The sequence below is a fragment of the Oncorhynchus kisutch genome, linkage group LG10 (assembly GCF_002021735.2).
Source record: "Oncorhynchus kisutch isolate 150728-3 linkage group LG10, Okis_V2, whole genome shotgun sequence".
Classification (NCBI taxonomy): Eukaryota; Metazoa; Chordata; class Actinopteri; order Salmoniformes; family Salmonidae; genus Oncorhynchus; species Oncorhynchus kisutch.
Genome location: NC_034183.2, coordinates 36,688,278 through 36,708,991, shown reverse-complemented (window position 1 = coordinate 36,708,991; position 20,714 = coordinate 36,688,278). Strand labels below are relative to the sequence as shown.

The 20,714-nt window shown below is 42.9% G+C and overlaps 3 protein-coding genes across 16 annotated transcripts in view; 2 read left to right on the top strand and 1 right to left on the bottom strand.

The window, feature by feature from the left end:
* The first annotated feature begins 994 nt into the window (after nucleotides 1-994).
* Nucleotides 995-10,198, top strand: LOC109898096 (dual specificity protein phosphatase 22-B). The gene is made up of 7 exons (XM_020492895.2): nucleotides 995-1,327; nucleotides 1,549-1,582; nucleotides 3,470-3,552; nucleotides 8,494-8,543; nucleotides 8,715-8,789; nucleotides 8,876-9,047; nucleotides 9,286-10,198. Exons 1-7 carry the CDS (start codon nucleotides 1,307-1,309, stop codon nucleotides 9,436-9,438), a joined length of 588 nt encoding a protein of 195 aa, XP_020348484.1. The 5' UTR covers nucleotides 995-1,306; the 3' UTR covers nucleotides 9,439-10,198.
* A 339-nt stretch (nucleotides 10,199-10,537) lies between these two features.
* Nucleotides 10,538-15,826, top strand: irf4l (interferon regulatory factor 4 like). 6 transcript variants are annotated; one of them, XM_031833608.1, is made up of 9 exons: nucleotides 10,538-10,630; nucleotides 10,947-11,149; nucleotides 12,018-12,204; nucleotides 12,705-12,787; nucleotides 13,106-13,250; nucleotides 13,525-13,626; nucleotides 13,806-14,186; nucleotides 14,743-14,852; nucleotides 15,124-15,826. In XM_031833608.1, the coding sequence occupies exons 2-9, from the start codon at nucleotides 10,949-10,951 to the stop codon at nucleotides 15,304-15,306; spliced, it is 1,392 nt and encodes a 463-aa protein (XP_031689468.1). In that variant the 5' UTR covers nucleotides 10,538-10,630; nucleotides 10,947-10,948; the 3' UTR covers nucleotides 15,307-15,826. The 6 variants fall into 6 exon arrangements, with proteins under 6 accessions (XP_031689468.1, XP_020348480.1, XP_020348482.1 ...); XM_020492891.2 differs by having other exon boundaries at nucleotides 12,690-12,787; XM_020492893.2 differs by having other exon boundaries at nucleotides 10,570-10,702.
* Nucleotides 15,827-17,651: 1,825 nt separating this feature from the next.
* The window catches only part of LOC109898093 (exocyst complex component 2), a 101,195-nt gene continuing 98,132 nt past the window's right edge, over nucleotides 17,652-20,714 (bottom strand). For 7 of the 9 annotated variants that reach the window (XM_031833604.1, XM_020492885.2, XM_031833603.1 and 4 more), the window contains 3 exons: nucleotides 18,879-18,940; nucleotides 18,418-18,477; nucleotides 17,652-18,223 (listed from right to left, as the gene is read on the bottom strand). In XM_031833604.1, the coding sequence (XP_031689464.1) occupies nucleotides 18,130-18,223; nucleotides 18,418-18,477; nucleotides 18,879-18,940 (216 nt within the window). In that variant the 3' untranslated portion in view covers nucleotides 17,652-18,129. The remainder of the gene's footprint in view (nucleotides 18,224-18,417; nucleotides 18,478-18,878; nucleotides 18,941-20,714) is intronic. The other 2 variants (XM_031833606.1, XM_020492889.2) reach the window with 2 other exon arrangements.

The window sequence follows — 20,714 nt, the reverse complement described above, 5'->3', positions numbered from 1 at the left end:
ATGTGACATAGAAGCATGTGTCAATAAAGACTTGTAAGAAAATACTATTATGTGAGGATGACGATCATGCAGATGTGGAGGTCCTGGGCTGACGTGGTTACACGTGGTCCTAAAATGACATTGGAGGTGGCTTATGGTAGAGAAATGAACATTACATTCTCTGGCAACAGTTTTGGCGGACATTCTTGCAATCAGCATGCCAATTGCTTGCTCCCAGCATGCCAACTGCACATTTTAGAGTGGCCTTTTACTGTCTCCAGTACAAGATACACCTGTGTAATGATCATGATGTTAAATCAGCTTCTTGATTAGTCACACCTGTCAGATGGATGGATTATCTTGCCAAAGGAGAAATACTCACTGTAGTATCGGTGATCTACACTACATGGCCTCCCTTGAATGAGTAGGGGTTCTAAAACTTTTGACCGGTTGTGTATATCTGTTTATATTAGTTACTATGCTGTTACTTAGCAGTAATGTATTACGACAGTGTTATGTTACGACACCTAATCGGTAAGGCACATGCACACAATTGGGGTGGGCTGTAGAGCACGAGAGTTTTTTTTCTAAACCAAACCGTACTCCTGTATCCAGCCTGGTAGTTTTCTCCACAACACAAATATTAACACTCAGAAGTGTGGACTTGTATAGACACTGGCCAAGTGTCAAATTGAAAATGGTCAGTGTTGAATTAGCACTGGAGAATTTGCTTTGTGGTGAGTAGATGGTTAAAAGTTCAGATCAACTGAGAGATGGATTATTGGGGCTCTGTTGGAGCTCTGTGGGTTATGTAGGCTATTGTAGGTATGGGCTATGGGCTTGCCTCTTCTGCCCCCTGGATCTCTCTGTCTATCTTAACTCCACTCCACTGAGACATATATTTAGCCCCAGAGAGCAGTGGCCACGGGATGGCCACATACCAAAACAGTCACATAGCAGGGTTAAGGTCACATTGCGTCATTATTAATGACCAACAGTTAGATTAATCGACTGTCTGCAGGCATAACCACAACGGGCAAACCCGGTGCCACGCACACTCTATGAGAACTTCCAAGGTCTCATTAAATAGATAACGAGTTAGGAACAGGAGAAGATTGAATGGCCTGAAAACTACACGAAAGGAAAGACTACTATCTGCCTGTTGAGAGGGCTTGGCACCAGCTACCTGCTTTTGGGAGATAAATTATCCCGAAAATATTGGCTACATTTCAAACAGGCTGTTCAGACTACTATGCTATCTATTTTGAATAAGACATTTAAACATTAGATTGAAGCGTCTGGCAGGGGGATATTTTCTTCCCAGGACATGGGGAATGGAATAAACAAGGTAGCGGTAATAATTATGTCAAATGGAGCACGTGTGTGTCCCGACGCTTTCTCGGAATGACATCATCTGCTTTTGATTGTGAGAAAGTATAAGCTATAGGAATTCAGTTAAATACAATGGCTCAAAAATAGACTACAGGACATAGGCCACAATTAGCCGGCTCTTTATTATTATAACCTATGCAGAATCATTTGAGAATAAACATGCATTTCACCATGTAGGTGCTGCCTGATCTCTATCTGGGAAACTTCAAAGGTAAAGTCATTCCCTCACAGTGTGTGTGTGTGTGTGTGTGTGTGTGTGTGTGTGTGTGTGTGTGTGTGTGTGTGTGTGTGTGTGTGTGTGTGTGTGTGTGTGTGTGTGTGTGTGTGTGTGTGTGTGTGTGTGTGTGTGTGTGTGTGCACGTAAGGCGTGTGTAGGAGTGGGTGTCCCACACCTGCTGTTCAGTTCTCCAGGTCCTTACAAAGATCCGCTCAAGCACAGTTATGAGGGTGTCTTTATTTAATAAGACTGTATGCTTGTGTAATAAGCATATACAGTGGGGTCCGGAATTGTTGACACCCTTGATAAAGATGAAAAAAGGCATTTGCAGTTCATTTTGTTTGTGTTTTAGATTATTTATTTTTTTAATAGAAAGAAATGGTAAATCATGTATTGTGAAATGTTCAGTCACTTTTATTGTAAATAGGAATAGAATATGTTCCTGAACACTTCTACATGAATGTGGATGCTACCATGATTACAGATAATCCTGAATTCACCGTTAATAATGATGAGTGAGAGAGGGTCAAAGATTATACCCCCAAGACATGCTAACCTCCCCTGTTATTGGTAATGGCGAGAGGGAGAGGTTATAGCATGTCTTGGGGCTATGATCTTTGACCCTCTGTAACTTTCTCACTCCGTATTATTCACGGTTCATTGACGATTATCCGTAACTGTGGTAGCATCCACATTAATGTAGAAGTATATGTAAAAGTATAATGTAGAAACAAATGATATTCTTATTTAGAATAAAAGTGACTCCAAAATGACACGATACATTATTTACCATTCATTTCTATTGGGAACAAAATAATCTGAAACACAACCTATCTGAACCACAAATGCATCCAATAAGTTTGGAGATTCACACGCTTGATGTTGTCATTGTGTGCAGGGAATATGGGACCAAATACTTAACATTTGACTACTTTATTTATTAGAATCTTTAGGGGTGTCAATAATTTTTACCCCTACCTTTTTGAAAAAAAGTATTACTTGTTAAACAAAATCTCTTTCTCTAAGCAATTGTATTAGTATAAAATAACAGAATTTCCCTTTTTTTTTGCATACAATACAGCTCAGTATTTGAATTATTTATTTTATATATTCATTATTGCTCATTTTTATTAAGGGTGTCAATAATTTCGGACCCCACTGTATGTGTGTGTGTGTGTGTGTGTGTGTGTGTGTGTGTGTGTGTGTGTGTGTGTGTGTGTGTGTGTGTGTGTGTTATATTGCTCTAAATAATTTATTTGATGATTGTTATTATATAATAGATTACACCAGCCAATATCAATTCACTGTGCATGGTTTGGTGGAACGTCATTTCATAATCAGGCTTGGGCCTAATTTCCTCAGAGTCCTTTCTAGTCCATATGTATACCACCTCACCATTCAGTAAACCAACCCAGTGTGAGAAAACATGCCCTTGGCACATCTGACCTAAGTAGAGAACCTTTAGCTTCCTTTTAAAGACTGAATTTGATTAGAAGATTTACTGTTTCTTGCTTTTGTGCTCTTTTAGAAACACTGGTTTTCCGGTTTTTCTTTCAGTTCAAATGAAGAAAAACCTGTTTGTGAGAGCTTATTTGCTTGGAGATCCTTGGGGAGTTGGTTGTTGTTGTTGAGCAGAAAACTCTTTATTTAGGACAGGGGCGCCTAGCGTCTTTGTAATTTGAGGACAGGTCCTACGTGATTTTTTATCAGCTGGTAAGTGTGTGGTGTTAGCAACTCCAGGGTTGTGGGTTCGATTCCTGCAGAGATCAAGTACATACAGTAAACTTAAAATGTCAGCACTCGCTGTACTGTAAATCAGTTTGGATAAAAGCATATCCTAAATGACATATTATGTTATATTATTATGTTTTCTATTCTCAGATGCGCGGGACAAGGAGCTGTTGGCGAAGCACAATATCACCCACATCCTTTCCATCCATGACACCGCTGCCCCCATTCTAGAGGTGAGACTATGCCTTGCCCACCCTTGACACAGACTAAGCCTAGTCCTGGATTGGAGATGGAGATTCTCCATTGAAATTGTATATTAGTCCAGGACTATGCTTTATCTGTGTCCAGGGAACCAGCCCTTTGAGTTATGACCTGTGTGATATTGGAATCAGCAGTATAACCTGACCAATCAGTCTACTGCCTGCCTTGTTATATTAGCATGGAATGATATCTGGTTGCAGTAGTTGAATGGAACGATAAGTATAGATCATTTTTGATCCTACTCTACTTATATCATAACCTTGGGAGGCTATGCTTGATCTTGAATAACTAACACCCACTTAATCCCACTTGATCACAGTCATATCGCCAATAGCAATACAAGGGCTGAACTTGTTATAATCATTACATTGTGACAGTAGGAAGGTGTTCTGTTCTTTCTATATTCGGCTGTGTGTTTTGTAAACAGTGTATTCTAGTCAAAGGTTCTACACCTCAATGCCTGTATAATAATGGTTCTCAGATAGTTGTGGATGAAAGAAATACCCATAAGTAATTGTTGCTGTGTACTGAGTCAAATACTCATACAATGTTCATTATGTCACCAATTCACACTTCTCTGTTACGACTCCTGAAATAGAAAACTGAAGTTGTATTGAAAGTCGAACTTTCCAATCCCCATTTTCAATTGTTATATGGAAAGTATTAGACTTCTGGTATCACTCACAAGACAATGGGGTTCTTCACTCAGAAAAAAAGGTTCCAAAAGGGTTCTTCGGCTGTCCCCATATGAGAAGCCTTTTTTGTTCCAGGTAGAACCCTTTTGGGTTGCATGTAGAACCATGTGGAAAGTGTTCTACCTGGAAACAAAAAGGGTTCTTCAAAGGGTTATCCTATGGGGACAGCCAAAGAACCCTTTTAGGTTCTAGATAGCATCTTTTTTTAAAGAGTGTACCTCATGTTATGCAACTCAAGGTGGAGTTGTTGGTGAGTTTAAATTATTCTACACTTTTTTTAAATCAAAATGTAGGCATGCATGCATCATTTTGCAGCTAGATTTATGCCTTTTCTGATGACATTATTGAAACCTTATATTCCTACAAGCTTTAACAGTCTCACGTCAGAATGAGACGATCGTCCATGTTTCGGAAACGTCAGATTTCGAAGTTGTTCCAAATGTCAAATTTCGAAGTGTTTAAAGGTTAAGTTTAGGCATAAACTCATAATTCTTAAGGTTAGTAATTCACTTCGAATGGTACATGTAAGGGTTAAGGTTTGGGATAGGCTTAAAACAAAAATATCAAAAACAACTTTCTCTCGCTGTACTTGAACATGCAACCTTGAAATCAGAGGAAGACGCTTACACCTAGTGATGGGAAACCAAATTGTGCGCTTTCACCAAATTGTGCCTAAAAATGGTAAATTATTCAAAGCTTCTTTGTCTGGTAGTAATGCACATTAGTGACATCTGCTGGTTAGCTATAAATAGTATCATGTGATTATCAGATAGAGGTATTTTTTCTCTGTTGTGTTCTTTATAACACCTTGGTGGAGCAGTAAATTGTTGGATTTACTAGCCTATAATCAGTTGGAATACCAGGTTTGCATCTTTACCCGTGACCTTTACCCTCCTGTGATGTCATCACACAGAGTTGGCACAGTATTAACGGAACACTACCTCATGTTGAGTTGGGTGTATCGCTCTCCTGTTTTCAACCTTTGTTACATGGCTGTACCCCTTTATTTTGTAGTTTGCAAGTAAAGGCAATGAACATTGAAATGCATGTTGATAATCCTTGTAAAGTTACCACACTTTTTTTGCTTTCAAGTTCACTTTAAAAAGAAACTGAATTGAAGGCATGATTTAGGATGCTTAAGACAGAAGCTTATACTACACTAAATAAAACAAATAATTTGAACAACAGTGCAGAAAGACCAATTTTCAAAATAGTGTGCCTTTAACAGGATTCAATCTCATACCTTCACGAATATTCCTTAGTTCCCTCCTCTATGTACCTGCTAAACTATTGGTTAGGTGAAATGTTTTGTACAAAACCCGAACTATATTTGTAAGTACGGTGTCCACTAGAGGTCGATGTTTGAAAGTAGCTTGGAATAAATAAAAAAATCACTGGAACCACAGCAAAATCTGTGGGAGCTCGCATTTTGCAACACATGACTTGAAAAAGCACGTGATCAAACAATGCTTCTGATAAACTGATACACGCAATGGCACACTGCTTCGAAAGTTAGCTGCTTAGCAATTTCGACGCATGCCTAGGAGCTCCGGTATCAAACGTAACAACACTACTTACGCCCATGCACAACGCCCTAGCAAAACCGAAATTTACTTGAAGGTGACAGTGCTCACTGTTGCCCCTAGTGGCCAGTTTTCACATAATCTCCCGACTTCCTGGAACATGGATGGACGTTGAATACTGACTTGTATCATGGGTGACGTGCCTGCATATTCATAATTACATGAAAGTGCAACTCTATCAAATCAAATCAAACTTTATTTGTCACGTGCGCCGAATACAACAGGTGTAGACCTTACAGTGAAATGCTTACTTACAGGATCTAACCAATAGTGCAATTTTTAAGTAAAAAAAAGGTATTAGGTGAACAATAGATAAGTAAAGAAATAAAAACAAGAGTAAAAAGACAGTGAAAAATAACAGTAGTGAGGCTATATACAGGCACTGGTTAGTCGGGCTGATTGAGATAGTATGTACATGTAGGTATGGTTAAATTGACTATACATATATGATCAACAGAGAGTAGCAGTAGCGTAAAGAGGGGTTGGGTGGTGGGACACAATGCAGATAGTCCCGGTAGCCAATGTGCGGGGGCACCGGTTAGTCGGGCTAATTGAGTAAGTATGTGCATGAATGTATAGAGTGACTATGCATATATGATAAACAGAGAGTAGCAGCAGCGTAAAAGAGGGGTTGGATAGCCATTTGATTACCTGTTCAGGAGTCTTATGGCTTGGGGGTAAAAACTGTTGAGAAGCCTTTTGGTCCTAGACTTGGCACTCCGGTACCGCTCGCCATGTGGTAGTAGAGAGAACAGTTTATGATTGGGGTGGCTGGAGTCTTTGACCATTTTTAGGGCCTTCCTCTGATTCCGCCTGGTGTAGAGGTCCTGGATGGCAGGCAGCTTGGCCCCTGTGATGTACTGTGCCGTATGCACTACCCTCTGTAGTGCCTTTCGGTCAGAGGCCGAGCAGTTGCGTACCAGGCAGGGATGCTCTTTTGAGGATCTGAGGACCCGTGCCAAATCTTTTTAGTTTCCTGAAGGGGAATAGGCTTTGTCGTGCCCTCTTCACGACTGTATTAAATGTTTATCTGGGTTTTCAGATAGGGCTTCATTCGGATGTTCAAATATGTTTCTATATGAGAGTGGGAAAGGTGTGTTTGTGTGAGATAAGTACAGATGGGGAGAGGACAAATCTCAAACTGAGAATGCTAAAATGAGCTGTGCGGTTAGCAACTAGTTATCCTTCAGTGCTGTTGACTGCAGCTGTTTCGGTTGCACTGAAAAGCAATAAAATACCAAATACACCATATTTGTGTACAAACACAACTATTGTCTCTGAACTTGAATATTTTCTCATTGAAAGCCAGCCTGGAAACCATGTATCAATCTCTTTACACTTTATCAGTCTGTGGCAGCATCTCAGTTAGTTGTTGTGCGTATAGTAGTGTGCTTTCACTATTATTATGCTGGGGAGAGAATGGCAACTTCTAATACAGTATTAAGATACACAATAGTAGATTTTGGTAGACAGAAGGTGCTCTTTGATAAAAGGGGTGAATTGGTTATCAAAAAGAAAGGACGACCAAGGCACTATTCATATAACTAATTAAAATGCCTTTATTTGTATGGCATGTTCAATGGAAACAAAGTTTCAGGGAGACCAGGGAGAACTCCCTGTCGAAGGCCATGCAGCTGAAACGCATCGGCGAGTCGTCACACTACTAGAGAATGCGTTATCATTCTACCTGTAAATCAGCTGATCAAATGTTTAGCAAGCCTCTATGACGCAGCTCTTTGCAGACTAATGGCAAGCCAGATGGAGGGTCAATTTGCATACCCAACAGTCAACTTGTATGGTTATACTGACTGATTTCTGCAAAGATGGCTCTGTAGTTTTGGAGAGGGAAGAGGTTAGTTAACAACCTGGTGAAGTTGACATGGGCAATTTTAGCAGAAATTGGTAATGCTTCTCAGGATTAGTATTCTATGTATTAATTGCAGGTGAATTTTTCTAAATCTAATTCGTTGCGTTGTGTGGTAAATTGTGTTCATGCCAAATTGCTATGATGATTATTGATCTTGACAGTGTTATATTGTGGGTAGCTATGCTGATTGTGAGGACTCATTGTTTGGGTGACCAGTTGAGATGAGTTTATTAGAAAATATCAAGTCGAAATGAGTTTTGGGACTGCTCCCACCTGTGTTCTACTGTCTATCGGGGGTGCGGGCGGCTGTCTGTCTGACCTGTCCAGTTGGAGGACTACCGTGGCTCTCTATCGCAGAGGTTCTTTTTTTGCCAAGGCGCAGTCATAACGTGACGGTTCGTTTCTGCCCGCTGAGGTCATGTTTCACCATCAGCTGTCAGGTGCACATTCACCACACACACACACACAGAGAGAGAGAGAGAGAGAGAGAGAGAGAGAGAGAGTAAACCTGTATTGTCATCATGCGCTACTGCATGGGGTTTGTCCCTTGTTAGGACCTGAAAGAGGAAGAGAGCAGAAGACCCCAACACCACAGAGTTCAAACTGAAGTGATAAAAGAGCCTCATCACTAGATATAGTATGTTGGCATACTGCATTACGACACAGTGTTTATAGACCCAAATGCATCATGTCAAATGCCCAATTGGGTATGTCAATGTTTTACATGTTGTTGACTTGTTGTTCAGCTCCAGTTGTCCTCTTCCACAGGAGATGAAATACCTCTGCATCCCTGCTGCGGATGCCTCCAAACAAAACCTGTAAGTGTCTGTGTTTGCGTGCACGTGCGATGTGTGTGTACTGGCCAGGTGCGCTGGTGTGTGTGCGCGGTTAATTAACAAATGAGGAACGTCACGTGACTTTATATCCCCTAAATGTTTGTTTATTAGCTCAAACCGCAGCCCTAGTCCAAGCTTTATATCTGTCTTCAGGACCCAGTTTTTTAAGGACAGCATCATTTTCATCCACGAGTCCAGACTCAAAGGGAAAGGCTGCCTGGTCCACTGGTGAGAATTTTTTTATGTACTGATATTTGATTGAATGTATCGATGACATTCTAATTTTTGTAATTGATTGACTGATGTGTTCCCAGTGTTGCAGGTGTGTCTCGTAGCGTTACGTTGGTGGTGGTGTACATCATGACAGTTACTGGGCGGGGCTGGGTGGAATCGTTAGCTGCGGTGAGGGTGGTACGGCCGTGTGCTGGACCTAATGTGGGGTTCTTAAGGCAGCTAGAGGACTTTGAGAATCTAGAGTTGGCACAGGTCAGTGACAGTCTTCTTTCGCTCTCTCTCTTCTTAACCCACTGAGTATTGCCTCTCTCTCTCTCTCATCTATTTATCTTTCTCTCACAATCGCTATCACACAAGTTCTCTACTCTCTCCTGGGTCTTCTCTCAATCAATCAATCTCTTTTTCTGCTCCCTCTCATCTTTCCCCCTCTCTTGACTCTCAACTCTCCCACTCTTCTGACACTCTCTCCGGTCTCCTTCTCTGTCCTCAGTATAGGGAATGGTTTAAGGACAGGTATAAGGAGAACCATTTTAATGATGAAGAGGAGATCAGAGCCCTTCTGTGGCAGAAGTCTCAGGCCATCAGTGAGTCCATAGCAATGGCCACGGCAACGGCGGCTCAGCTAGCCACCAGCAACACATGACCCCATGGTCTCCTGCCTGCTCAGCCCACGCCAGACAGCTGTCATTCACCCAATGCCCAGCCAATCACCGTTTCTGACTTCAATATATATTGGTGGGACTGAGTTTCTTATTCAGTTCAACCAACTGTAGGTTAGACCAACTGGAAAATGTTGATTACAAAAAAAATGTACAGGTTGTCATGAGGGGGATTTCTCAGTGGTCCCTGTGTGCGACTGGGTTCTTGCTCTCCCTTAACAGTCACAGCAACATGCAAGAGCAGTCAATCTGAACGCTCAGGAAAGATACATTACAAGCCTACATTACACACAGAGAGAGAGAGAGAGAGAGAGAGAGAGAGAGAGAGAGTAAACCTCTAACTTCTATCATCTCCCCCACTCCTGTCCATACGCACTCTCTCCCCCTCTGAGTATGGCGTGTGTGGGTTTGTGTGTGTGTGTGCTTTGTGTTTAGCCTATTACGAGGAATACATCTCTGTATATTCATAGGCCTAAAAGTTATGTGAAACGCAGCACTGTATCTTTGTAGACCGACAGAGATTTTGATTGATTATTCTTGACCATGGCATATAAAAATCTACTTAAAATGTGTCTACTGTTACCATGCATATAGAGGTGGTTAAAGTTAGGCAATATCACCAAGCACAGCCACATTTTCATGTTATCCCCACTAGGCAATCTTCTTTATCACAATGATAATTAGCCTATGACTTTAGGAATTATAATGATTACATAGGTTACTTATTAAAAAATTGGTCTCTGATTAAGTTTGTTGGGTCTTTATTTGAAAGTTGGATTTCGATTTATAGCCTACATCTATAGCCTGCTGGAGACAGATTTTAACACGAAAATAATATAGGCTTAGGCTTTCCGTGACAGGATGTAGAATTAGCCTATATCATTGGTTTATATAATTTCAAAGAATTGCTTTGCTCTCGACTGGTGAACAGATTGCTCCACTTTCCAGCGTTGCGGGTGTCTTTTTCTGCGACTGACGTTCGCGAGGGTTTCCCCTGCCGTTTACGGGAGGCATGCGCAGCATGAAGGTTCACAGACTCGAACAGCCCAGCATCCACGCTCGACTTCATTTCGCCCCGCCCCCATCTACAACTGATTTAAGTTGAGTTGTCACGCTGCATTATGATCTTTCAAGACTGATTGATTTCAAAACTCAAAGGGGTTTCGAGTTTCAGCGGTAAGTCAAGGACATTTGCTCTGCTCCCGCTCAAATCTATAGGCTACCTGCAGCAAAAAAAGACGTTTACATGTAAGTAAGTGTTCAAAAGTGAATGTAGCCTATTCTTAAATATTTTTTATACAATTTACATAATTGGTATGCAGTTTTAGTATACGCAAGCAATGTCACAAAAAACCCCAGCAATAACATTTTCGCAGATATTTTTAGGCAAATTCATGTGTTATGGATAATTTGTAGTCTAAATATCTTAGTCCCTATAATATTTAACAATATAGCCTATACTGTCCTGACCATGCACCTGTCTCTTGGCTAGAGATGAACCCTGAGTCGGACTACGGGATGTCTACGGTGAGCTGTGGGAACGGAAAGCTCCGCTCGTGGCTAATCGAGCAGGTGGATACCGGGAAGTACCAGGGCCTGGTCTGGGAGAACGAAGAAAAGAGCATCTTCAGGATACCATGGAAGCACGCGGGCAAGCAGGACTACAACCGGGACGAGGATGCTGCTCTCTTTAAGGTAGGCTACTATATGGTACGGGGCCTCAAATGAATGTCTCCAACATTCTGCATTTACGCACTGCATGTGCGAGAGATGTGTAGGCTATTACATTTTAATATTTTAGCAGACTCTCTTCTTCAGAGCTACTTACAGTACTGAGTTCACACATTTGAGCCACACAAGGAGCTACACACAGTACAATTAGACTAGTGATGAGTTAAGTAGGTGCTTTTTATTTATTTGAAATTTAAAATAACTTGAATCAAATAAAATGTTATTTGTAACATGCTTCGTAAATAACAGGTGTACATTAACAGTGAAATGCTTACTTATGGGTCATTTCCCAACAACACAGAGTTAAAAATAAAGATAAAAATTTGAAATAGTGACACGAGGAAAAAATGCACAGTGAATAACAATAACGAGTAAAATAACATGCCTATATACAGGAAGTACCAGTACCGAGAAGATGTGCAGAGGTACGGGGTAATTGAGGTAGCGATGTACAAAAAGTAGGGGTAAAGTGACTAGGTAACAGGTTAGATAACAGACTTAGCTGTAGTGGTAGCATCTCGTTTTCAAGTGTCCAAATATAAATATATATTTTAAATACTTAGTAACAAGAATAATATAGCAACTACTGTCTTGTAATAATAACAATGAAATAATAATAATTATATTTTTTTAACACCATAAAAAAAGTTGTTTTACAACTACTTGGCCTTCCACTAATAAAAGCTACTGCTACAACTACTAACTTCAACTAAGCTTTGGGTAGGTTGAGGTGCCAAATCCATTATGCATAGGATTTACCAATTTATGCACAACTGCACGGGTGATTCATTATCCGTGTCTGACGACTCTGTTTTATGTGACATTTCTGCAGGCTTGGGCGCTGTTTAAAGGCAAGTTTCGGGAGGGCATCGACAAACTGGACCCGCCAACGTGGAAGACGCGCCTGCGGTGCGCGCTCAACAAAAGTAACGACTTCGAGGAGCTCGTGCAGCGAAGTCAGCTGGACATCTCAGACCCATACAAAGTCTACCGGATCATACCGGAGTGCGCCAAGAAGCGTCAGTTTAATTTATTTTGCATTTACTTTAAATATAGTGGCCTAGGATTCATGCTGTAATTTTACGTTGCAGTTTATAATTCATTCAAATGATGAAATTTGTGGAAAAACCTATAGAAAGTTATTGAATCAGCTTCCATATATGTATGTTTTTATTATATGCACTACTATCAGAAGGAAACACAGATGGCACCCATGCACTGAATGCCCCAGCAGGTTTTGATAGGGGCCAGTGACTTATGTGCAAATAATAGAAACAATAGAAACATTTCAGTATACTGGAAAATCAGGCTGCCAAACCGCAAGACTTTGGCATCCATTTGCTTTCTCTGATATTTCATATTCATTATTCACTTTTATTGATAAAGTCTTGATTATTCATGTGTAATTACAAACCATCTACCCTCTCATAATTTAAGAGTGCTGTTGAATGTCTGTGTGATTACTCATGTGGCGAGGGTTTAAATTATTACTCCTATGTAACAGATTTCTTGCTATCAGGATCCAAACAGGAGGATGGTGGCAGCCCCCTGAGTCCTCTGAGTTACCCCATGCTACCCCCATACCCCACCCTGCAGACACAGGTAATTATGGTAGTCTGTAATCTTTCACCTCTTAGAGGTTTTGTTTGTGGCGTGTGTTTACGTGTGTGTGTCTGTATGTGTGTTAGTGAGTGAGAGAGTGAAGGGAACAGCTGCATGGATTGGCGAGTGTGTCATCAACATCACATGACGAGGGACTCAGAACCCACCCTTTCAGGCATGAACTCATTGAGTGATTAGCGCACAATATCACATGAGCACAGTCTTAGTGATACTTCCTCTTCCATTCATATTCTGAATCGTAGTTGGTCCCGTGTGTAGAGGTGATTGTTTGACTGACAGGTATCTCTTTCTCTATAGATGCCTGGGTACATGCCCAGTACAGAGCGAGGCTGGATGAAGGACTATCTTCCAGAGCAGGCCTCTCTTCCTGAGCTGCCCTATGCCCAGTGCCCCTACCCCTCACGCAGCCTATCCTGGGCCCAGGGGCCCAGCATGGACAACGGTAATGCCTAATACCACAGCATATCTTTTTTTACTTGTGTGATATAATCTAATGTAGGCTGTGCAGCTGTTATGTATCTGTAGTTATGCAAAGGGCTCTCATGGGCCTAAACCCTAACTTGACATCTGCTCAAATAACTCACTTTTTTTTGCATAAGTCTTCCATTGACCTCAATGTGTGATCGTCGATTCAGGCTCATGATGTTTGCGTGTATGCTTTTCTGGTGTGTTGGAATACGTGCCTTTATTGAGGTCCTGTCTCTCTGTGTTTGCAGGGTACCAGATCACAGGGTCCTTCTACACCTACAGTGCTACTGACGCCCAGCCCTCCCCCTTCACACTGGACACCAGCATGAGATCAGCAGAGGCACTCTCAGGTACAGTTCACACACACACGCTTATTTACTTCAATGTTGACTTACAAATTATAATTTTGATTGTAGTCCACGTAATTGCGCATTATACTTACGGCAAATTTATACTGTATTCCAAGAGTTAGCTAAATACTCCGATTTTTATGCTGTTTCTCTTACCTGTACTCCTTCCTCCACCCCAGATATGCGGTTACATGTGTCAGTGTTTTACCGGGACTCTCTGTGGAGGGAGGTGACCACCTCCAGTCCAGAGGGCTGTCGCATCGCTCCCTGCTCCCCAGACGAAAAGCTTTATTCCCCCACTGTGGGTCCAGACCTGGTGCCCCTACCCCTGGACAGCCTCCCAGCCCTGGGGAGGGGGGAAGACTGTCCTCCTAGCCCCCCTAGTTGTCCCCTGGAGAGGGGCGTGCTACTGTGGATGGCCCCAGATGGCCTCTACGCCCGGCGGCTGTGCCAGGAGAGAGTGTTCTGGGAGGGAGGGCTATCATCCTATGTAGACAAACCCAACAAGCTGGAGAGAGAACACACCTGTAAACTACTGCACACACAGGACTACCTCACAGGTAAGTTAACGTAAACTGCAGGCAGGCACACACATCTCATTCACTGGCAAACTAAACCGCACTGTTGTCATGCTGTTTCCTTGTCGTGGACAGGAAGCAGACACGTCCTCCTTTCCTGTAAATATTATGTTGAGCTTGCCTCAATACTCCCCACCACACACACTTAAGAATAGGACATTATACAGTCATGTGACCTCATCCCCGCCCACCTTGCCCTACCACAGATGTGTTCAGCCTGATTGGGTTAATTTGCATATAGACACAGGACTTTCCACCCAGTCACATGACCTCTAAAGTCACCACCACTCCAGTTCATAGGAATTCGCATTGGTCAAAATGAATTAACCCTTTAACGACCAAATGTCCCCTCCTTGCAAACTTCTCATCTCTCAGAGCTACAATAAATTCTCTCTACCACCCCTCTTTCTCTCCTCCTCCACCCTGCTATCTCAGACCTGCAGGGTTATTCCCTCCAGTCGCCCCTCTACATGCCGCTCCTCTGTACCTAACCTGACCATCTAGACCCTATTAACCTCTATTTCTCTCTGTCTACCAGAGTTACAGGGCTATGCCCTCCACTGTCGGCCCCCTCCACGTCTCCAGGTGCTGCTGAGCTTCGGAGACGAGTGTCTGGATCCCCAGAGACAGAGGACCCTCACTGTACAGGTATAGAACCATCCCCTAACATCAACATGACCTCTACCTGTCTTCAATGCCCCTCTCTACTTTACTCACACCCCATCAACTAATCCTGACCCTCTATATACCCCGTTACCTCCATCTATCTCTCACAAAATATCAGTTGGATTCCTTGTAACACCCACACTCATACATAGAAGGGGGACTGTACTGTAAGTGCTATCTCACCACCTAACCCCCTTACCACCACCTCTGTGACACCAGTAGTAATCCCTGCTGTTCCCCTCCACTCCTGCAGGTGGAACCCATGTTTGCCAGGCAGCTGCTGTACTACACCCAGCACCAGCAGTCCAGCGGACACTACTACCGCAGCTACGACCTCCCTCTCCCTGGGGTCACGGAACACAGCATGACCCCTTCCATAACCGAGGACTACCAGAGGGTCATCACACATCACCATAGCAACACCCTGCAGGACTGACTAATCTGACCATCTCTGATCAGTCAGACTGCGGTGCAGGACATGGGGAGAGGAGAAGAGAGGGAGAGCCTGGGGAGCCGAGGACAGAGTTGTCACACTGTACTCTGGATCACACATTTCCATCAAAGCTGAAGCAGAACTATGCCCATCCAAGCCAAACTGAACTTAACCAGGCCATGGGGGAACGTACACTGGGACCACAGAAGAGACTAACAGATAGTTGTATGCTGTAGATGTGTGTTGTAAGGGAGTCAACACCCCAAATTCCTATGGATCAAACTGTTTTTCACCTACTCTCAGGGAGCCATCCTTTGGCCTTAAAGACTCAAACTTGACCGCCGTTTTGCAAGGTCCACTTTGTGACAACAGAACTGACAGCTGTAGTGATTGTATCGACATGCTCTAGAGTCGTGTGTGTGTGTGTTTTTGTATCTGCGTTTTATTGTATGATCGTGTGTAGTATGGCCATGCTGATGTTGACATGCTTTCTTCTGTAAATACATTTGCCCTGTTCCTTCTAGTGTATATCATCACATTTCCTCAATCATAAATACTGCAGTTCAGAGATGACCAAAGACTACCACAGAGATTCGACCACACTGAAACACGTACTAGCATGCCGAACCTTTGGATTGGCTCATTGTGTCATACATTGGGGAATGTTTTGTAATGGAATAATTAAAATGTTTTAAGCAAAAAAACGTTGCATGTTTTGAGACACATCAAATGAATAGAAAGAGGGCTCGTGTTAGATAAGGGATTTGTGAGAAGTGACATCCTTTGTGTGTGTACAGGAAGCCTGGTTCAGATGCAGGATGATGCTGGTTAATCAAACACACTCGCAGGAGAACGCGGTCATAAACAATGGGTGATGACATCACCAGGGGAGGAGGAAGAGGTCGGCCACTCTTTCCGCCCCAGAGAGGCATTAGAACTGAAGAGGGTTTAGAACTGTTTCCTGGGGTGCCTTTGACATGCCAAACAACATTTTAACTTCCATGGAAGAATAGTGAAAACCCCAGAATGAGTGACACATCTGTGTGGTTACTACTCCACGGTCTAATAAGGTAAACAAGGCTGATGACGACACTTGATACCACATTGTAATACCTTATGGAGGAGAAATGGCTGTCAATGTAAATCACACAGAAAAATGTGCACACATGCAGCCAACTTAAATAAATGAGAAAACATACAATGGCAAAATAACAGATTATTTGATAATAATCAACACAGAACCAACTGGTTTGCCTGACACTTTCCACTCCACCATCTACCTACAAAAATCCCTCTACCTACTGCCAGTGTCAATATCACCCATTTCAGAGAATGAGATCAATGTAAACATGTTTTGATTGATAGGCCTGGTCCTCTCGACCTGCGGTGTCCCGGATGGAACAGAAGTGCGGTGTAAAACTCCCCTCCTCACCTCTCTATTGCTGTAAACAGTCTACCGGTGGAAGAAGGATGAGACCTGAGGGCTTTGAACCTACTGCTGTTGTGAATGAATCCGTGGGTGGACACAACAGAGACAGAGCTAAGTTTAGAACAGACAATCAAAACACCCTGTCTAAATGACTTTTCCCCCTGCCTGGCCTTAGAAAAAATGGGCTGCTGCTGCTGATAATGTAGCCTATATTAAGAAATTTGAGGTTTGACTTGTCTGAAACAGTCGATAGTGGCAATAAGAACATTGGCACGTTTTTGGGTTTGTTTTGTCGATAAGAACATTTACTTAATCAAAATTTTAAGCAGGACGAAATCTCTTTTTCAAGTGTCCCCAAAACCGCCCCCCCCCCTCTGGTAAGTTATTCAAGTCCCCATCATGTTTTGTGTTGAGTTGTCTCGTAATGAGTGATGTTTTCATAATCAGTCATGTACGTGTGTAAAATGTTACAATATTTTGTGATAAAATCCCACAGTGCCGGTTCTAGGGACGCGCCCTTTGAGAATCCCACGACTCAGCACGAGTCATGGGTGTGGCAGCCTTCGTCTACTACTACATCTGACCACACACACTTCAAAACCGCAACCATCCATCCCAGTTCAGTAATAGCTAACTCCTCACACCTACAACCGAATCTCTGTGCAACATTTTGGTTTATAGCCAGTAACTAAGGAGTTAACATAGACCACTCCCCACCCCGCCCTACCAATACCCTAACCGGCCCTACCCCAGACTCTATTGTGCCAGACATTGCGTGAGCTGTCAGTACAACAACCGCCAGAGGTGACTGTTTTGGCTATTAACGTACTGTTGCACGGCTGAGGCCTTACCGTCTATGGGACAGAAATGACTATATGCTCTCTCTTTCACTGTCACAATGTGGCTGGTTACAAGAACATAAATCATATAAATGTGTCTTTATTTGGCAATTGAGACGTTAAGAGGACAGAGCATAATGTGCAGTTTCTTTATGAACATACAGAAATCAGGGACCACATATGTTGACTGGTTTCTCAGTAGAAGAGAGACAGTCTTGTCTCAAACACCAGGCTAGCATGACCTAGCTTGCCTACAAGGGACTGGGATGCTGATTTCTAGATGAGTGGCCATCTAACAATAGCATAATTAGCATGATTCCACAGTAGAGGGGCTGCCCAGATTAACTATGAGATTAACTCAGAAAATGAATGTACATATCTAAGATTAAAAAAGAGATTAGCGTGAAAAAGACTAGTGTGCTAATTTCCATTCTAGATCTTATAACAATTTAACAAAAAGCTACGAGAGTTTATCGGTGCAAGTAAATAGGTATTGCACATATTTGATAGAGATACTATAGTGCCATTATATTAATGTTGAAGAGACATTGTACAGACTCATCTCTTGACAGGCTGGACATTAGAGGGCTGGAAACAGGTGAGCTGGAGCTGCATACTGCTCTTAAACTTATTCAGCAGCTCCTCCAGTAACCTAGAGAGAGAGAGAGAGAGAGAGAGAGAGAGAAGACAAGAGACAGACAGAGGGAAAATAAGAGGTAGAATCATCCCCACTGTAATGTGCAGGTTGGCATTTTTCATCATGAATCTTGTTCTAGTGGCAGCTTGAACCTTAATGAATTACTTCCTTTTTGTCTGCTCCAAATATGACCTTGACGAATTACTTACTTTTTGTCTGCTCCGTTGTGTAGCTGCGGAAGGACCTCCAGAGCCTGCTTGAAGCTGGCGCTTAAACAAGATATACACAGTTAACACAACACCAAACATACCAACAAATTATACTACACACACAGAAGGAGAGAGAGACATACCATAACACAAAGACAGACTCATATTAAGTCACAGAACCTGATTAAACTAGTTGGATTGCTGGTAAAGTTCTGCTTAAGTCACAGAACCTGATTAAACCAGTTGGATTGCTGGTAAAGTTCTGCTTTCGCTTCCTTTTCCATATACCACCAGGTGATGACGACTAGAGGTGTGGGGAAGATGAATGTGATTTACAGGAATGAAAGTGAGAGTAATGTATAATCTCTGTAATTCAGTGTATGGAAGTGTAGTGTATGTGTATGTGTGGTAAACAGATGTGTAGTGGTGTACAGTGTCAGTGGGGGTTCTATGGGCCTTACTGGCTCTCAGATGACAGGTAGGAGGCTACAGCATCTCTCAGAGAATCTATCTCCAAACGGGCCTGCAAGAGAGAAAGAGAGGGATGAGAGAGGATAAAGAGAAAGAAAGGAACGGATAAAAGCATATACAGATATACTTAGGGTACTTAAAGTATCAACATCATATGACCCAGATGCAGACACAGGAGGCGAATAGTTCGATACTCAGAATATTTATTATACAAAGGGGCAAGCAAAAGGGCAGGTCGAGGGCAGGCAGTGGTTCGTAATTCAAGGCAGGGTCAAACAGGGACAGAATGGCAGCCAGGCTCAGGGTCAGGACAGGCAGAAAGGTCAGATCTGGGAAGACTAGAAAAACAAAACTTGAGAGCAAGAGAAACAGGAACAGGAGACACAGGGCAGTGAGACAGAGGTTTAATCCTAGACACATGGAAAGTGGGATGTATACAGAGGGTGCGGGGCAACAGAAGACGAACAGCGATGGGGCTAAGGACTTTAGAGATGGGGAAAGGGTGGATAAAGCGGGGGGAGTTTACAGGACTCACCCGGAGTACAGAGCCATACCCTCTGCCCGAGACGATAGCGGGTAGCCAGGGTCTGGTGGCGGTCCGCTCTTCTTAAGACCACCTCCAGGTATCGTAGATAAGCGGACCGGGTCCCGGCTACCAGCTATACCTCTTCCAGGTATGCCGACAGCGGTGGACAAACATCTGGACCTCTTCCTCTTGCTCAGGGAAGAGCTGGGGCTGATAACCCACAGAGCACTCGGAGGGCGAGAGACCAATGGCCGAGCAGGGAAGGATGTTCTGGGCGTATTCCACCCACACAAGTTATTGGCTCCAGGTGGGTGGGGTTGGCTGAGATGAGGCACCGAAGAGTCGTCACCAGGTCCTGATTGGCAAGCTCCGACTGGCCGCTAGATTGAGGATGAAACCAGGTGGACTGGCTGGCTGATGGACTGGCTGGCAGAAAGCCTTCCAGAATCGTGACGAGAACTGAAGACCACGATCCAAGACTACAATCCGAGAAGAATGCTGGGACAGGACGGGTCCAACGTCCGAGGTGTCAACCTCCACTACGAACTGACAGGACGGGTCCGGATGGATTAAGAAGCTGCAGCTTCACTCCGGATGTGGGGCCACTCCACCACCGCTCTCACCTTGTCCAGATCAATCTAAATGTTCCTGGCAGCGATGACGTATCCCAATAAATGAGAAATTCACACTTCTAGTTCTTCAGGAGGTGCTGGAGGACTTGTCGGATGTGGAGAACACACTCTTGAACCGAATGGGAATAGACAGCGATTTTGTCAAGGTAGACAAACACGAACCAGTTCAACATGTCACGGAGCACATCATTGACCAGAGCCTGGAACACTGTGGAAGTGTTGGTCAGTCCGAATGGCACAACCAGACACTCGTAGTGCCCATTAGCTGTGTTAACTTCTTGCGTCGAGCAATCCTGTATCCGGGAGCATAGTCATAGCCTCAGGCTCATTACCATAACGCAACGTTAACTTTTCATGAAAATCGCAAATGAAATGAAATAAATATATTCACTCACAAGCTTAGTCTTTTGTTAACAACACTGTCATCTCAGATTTTCAAAATCTGCTTCTCAACCATAGCTACACAAGCATTTGTGTAAGAGTATTGATAGCTTGCATAGCATTAAGCCTAGCATTCAGCAGGCAACATTTTCACAAAAACAAGAAAAGCATTCAAATAAAATAATTTACCTTTGAAGAACTTCGGATGTTTTCAATGACGAGACTTTCAGTTAGATAGCAAATGTTCAGTTTTTCTAAAAGATTATTTGTGTAGGAGAAGCTGGAGC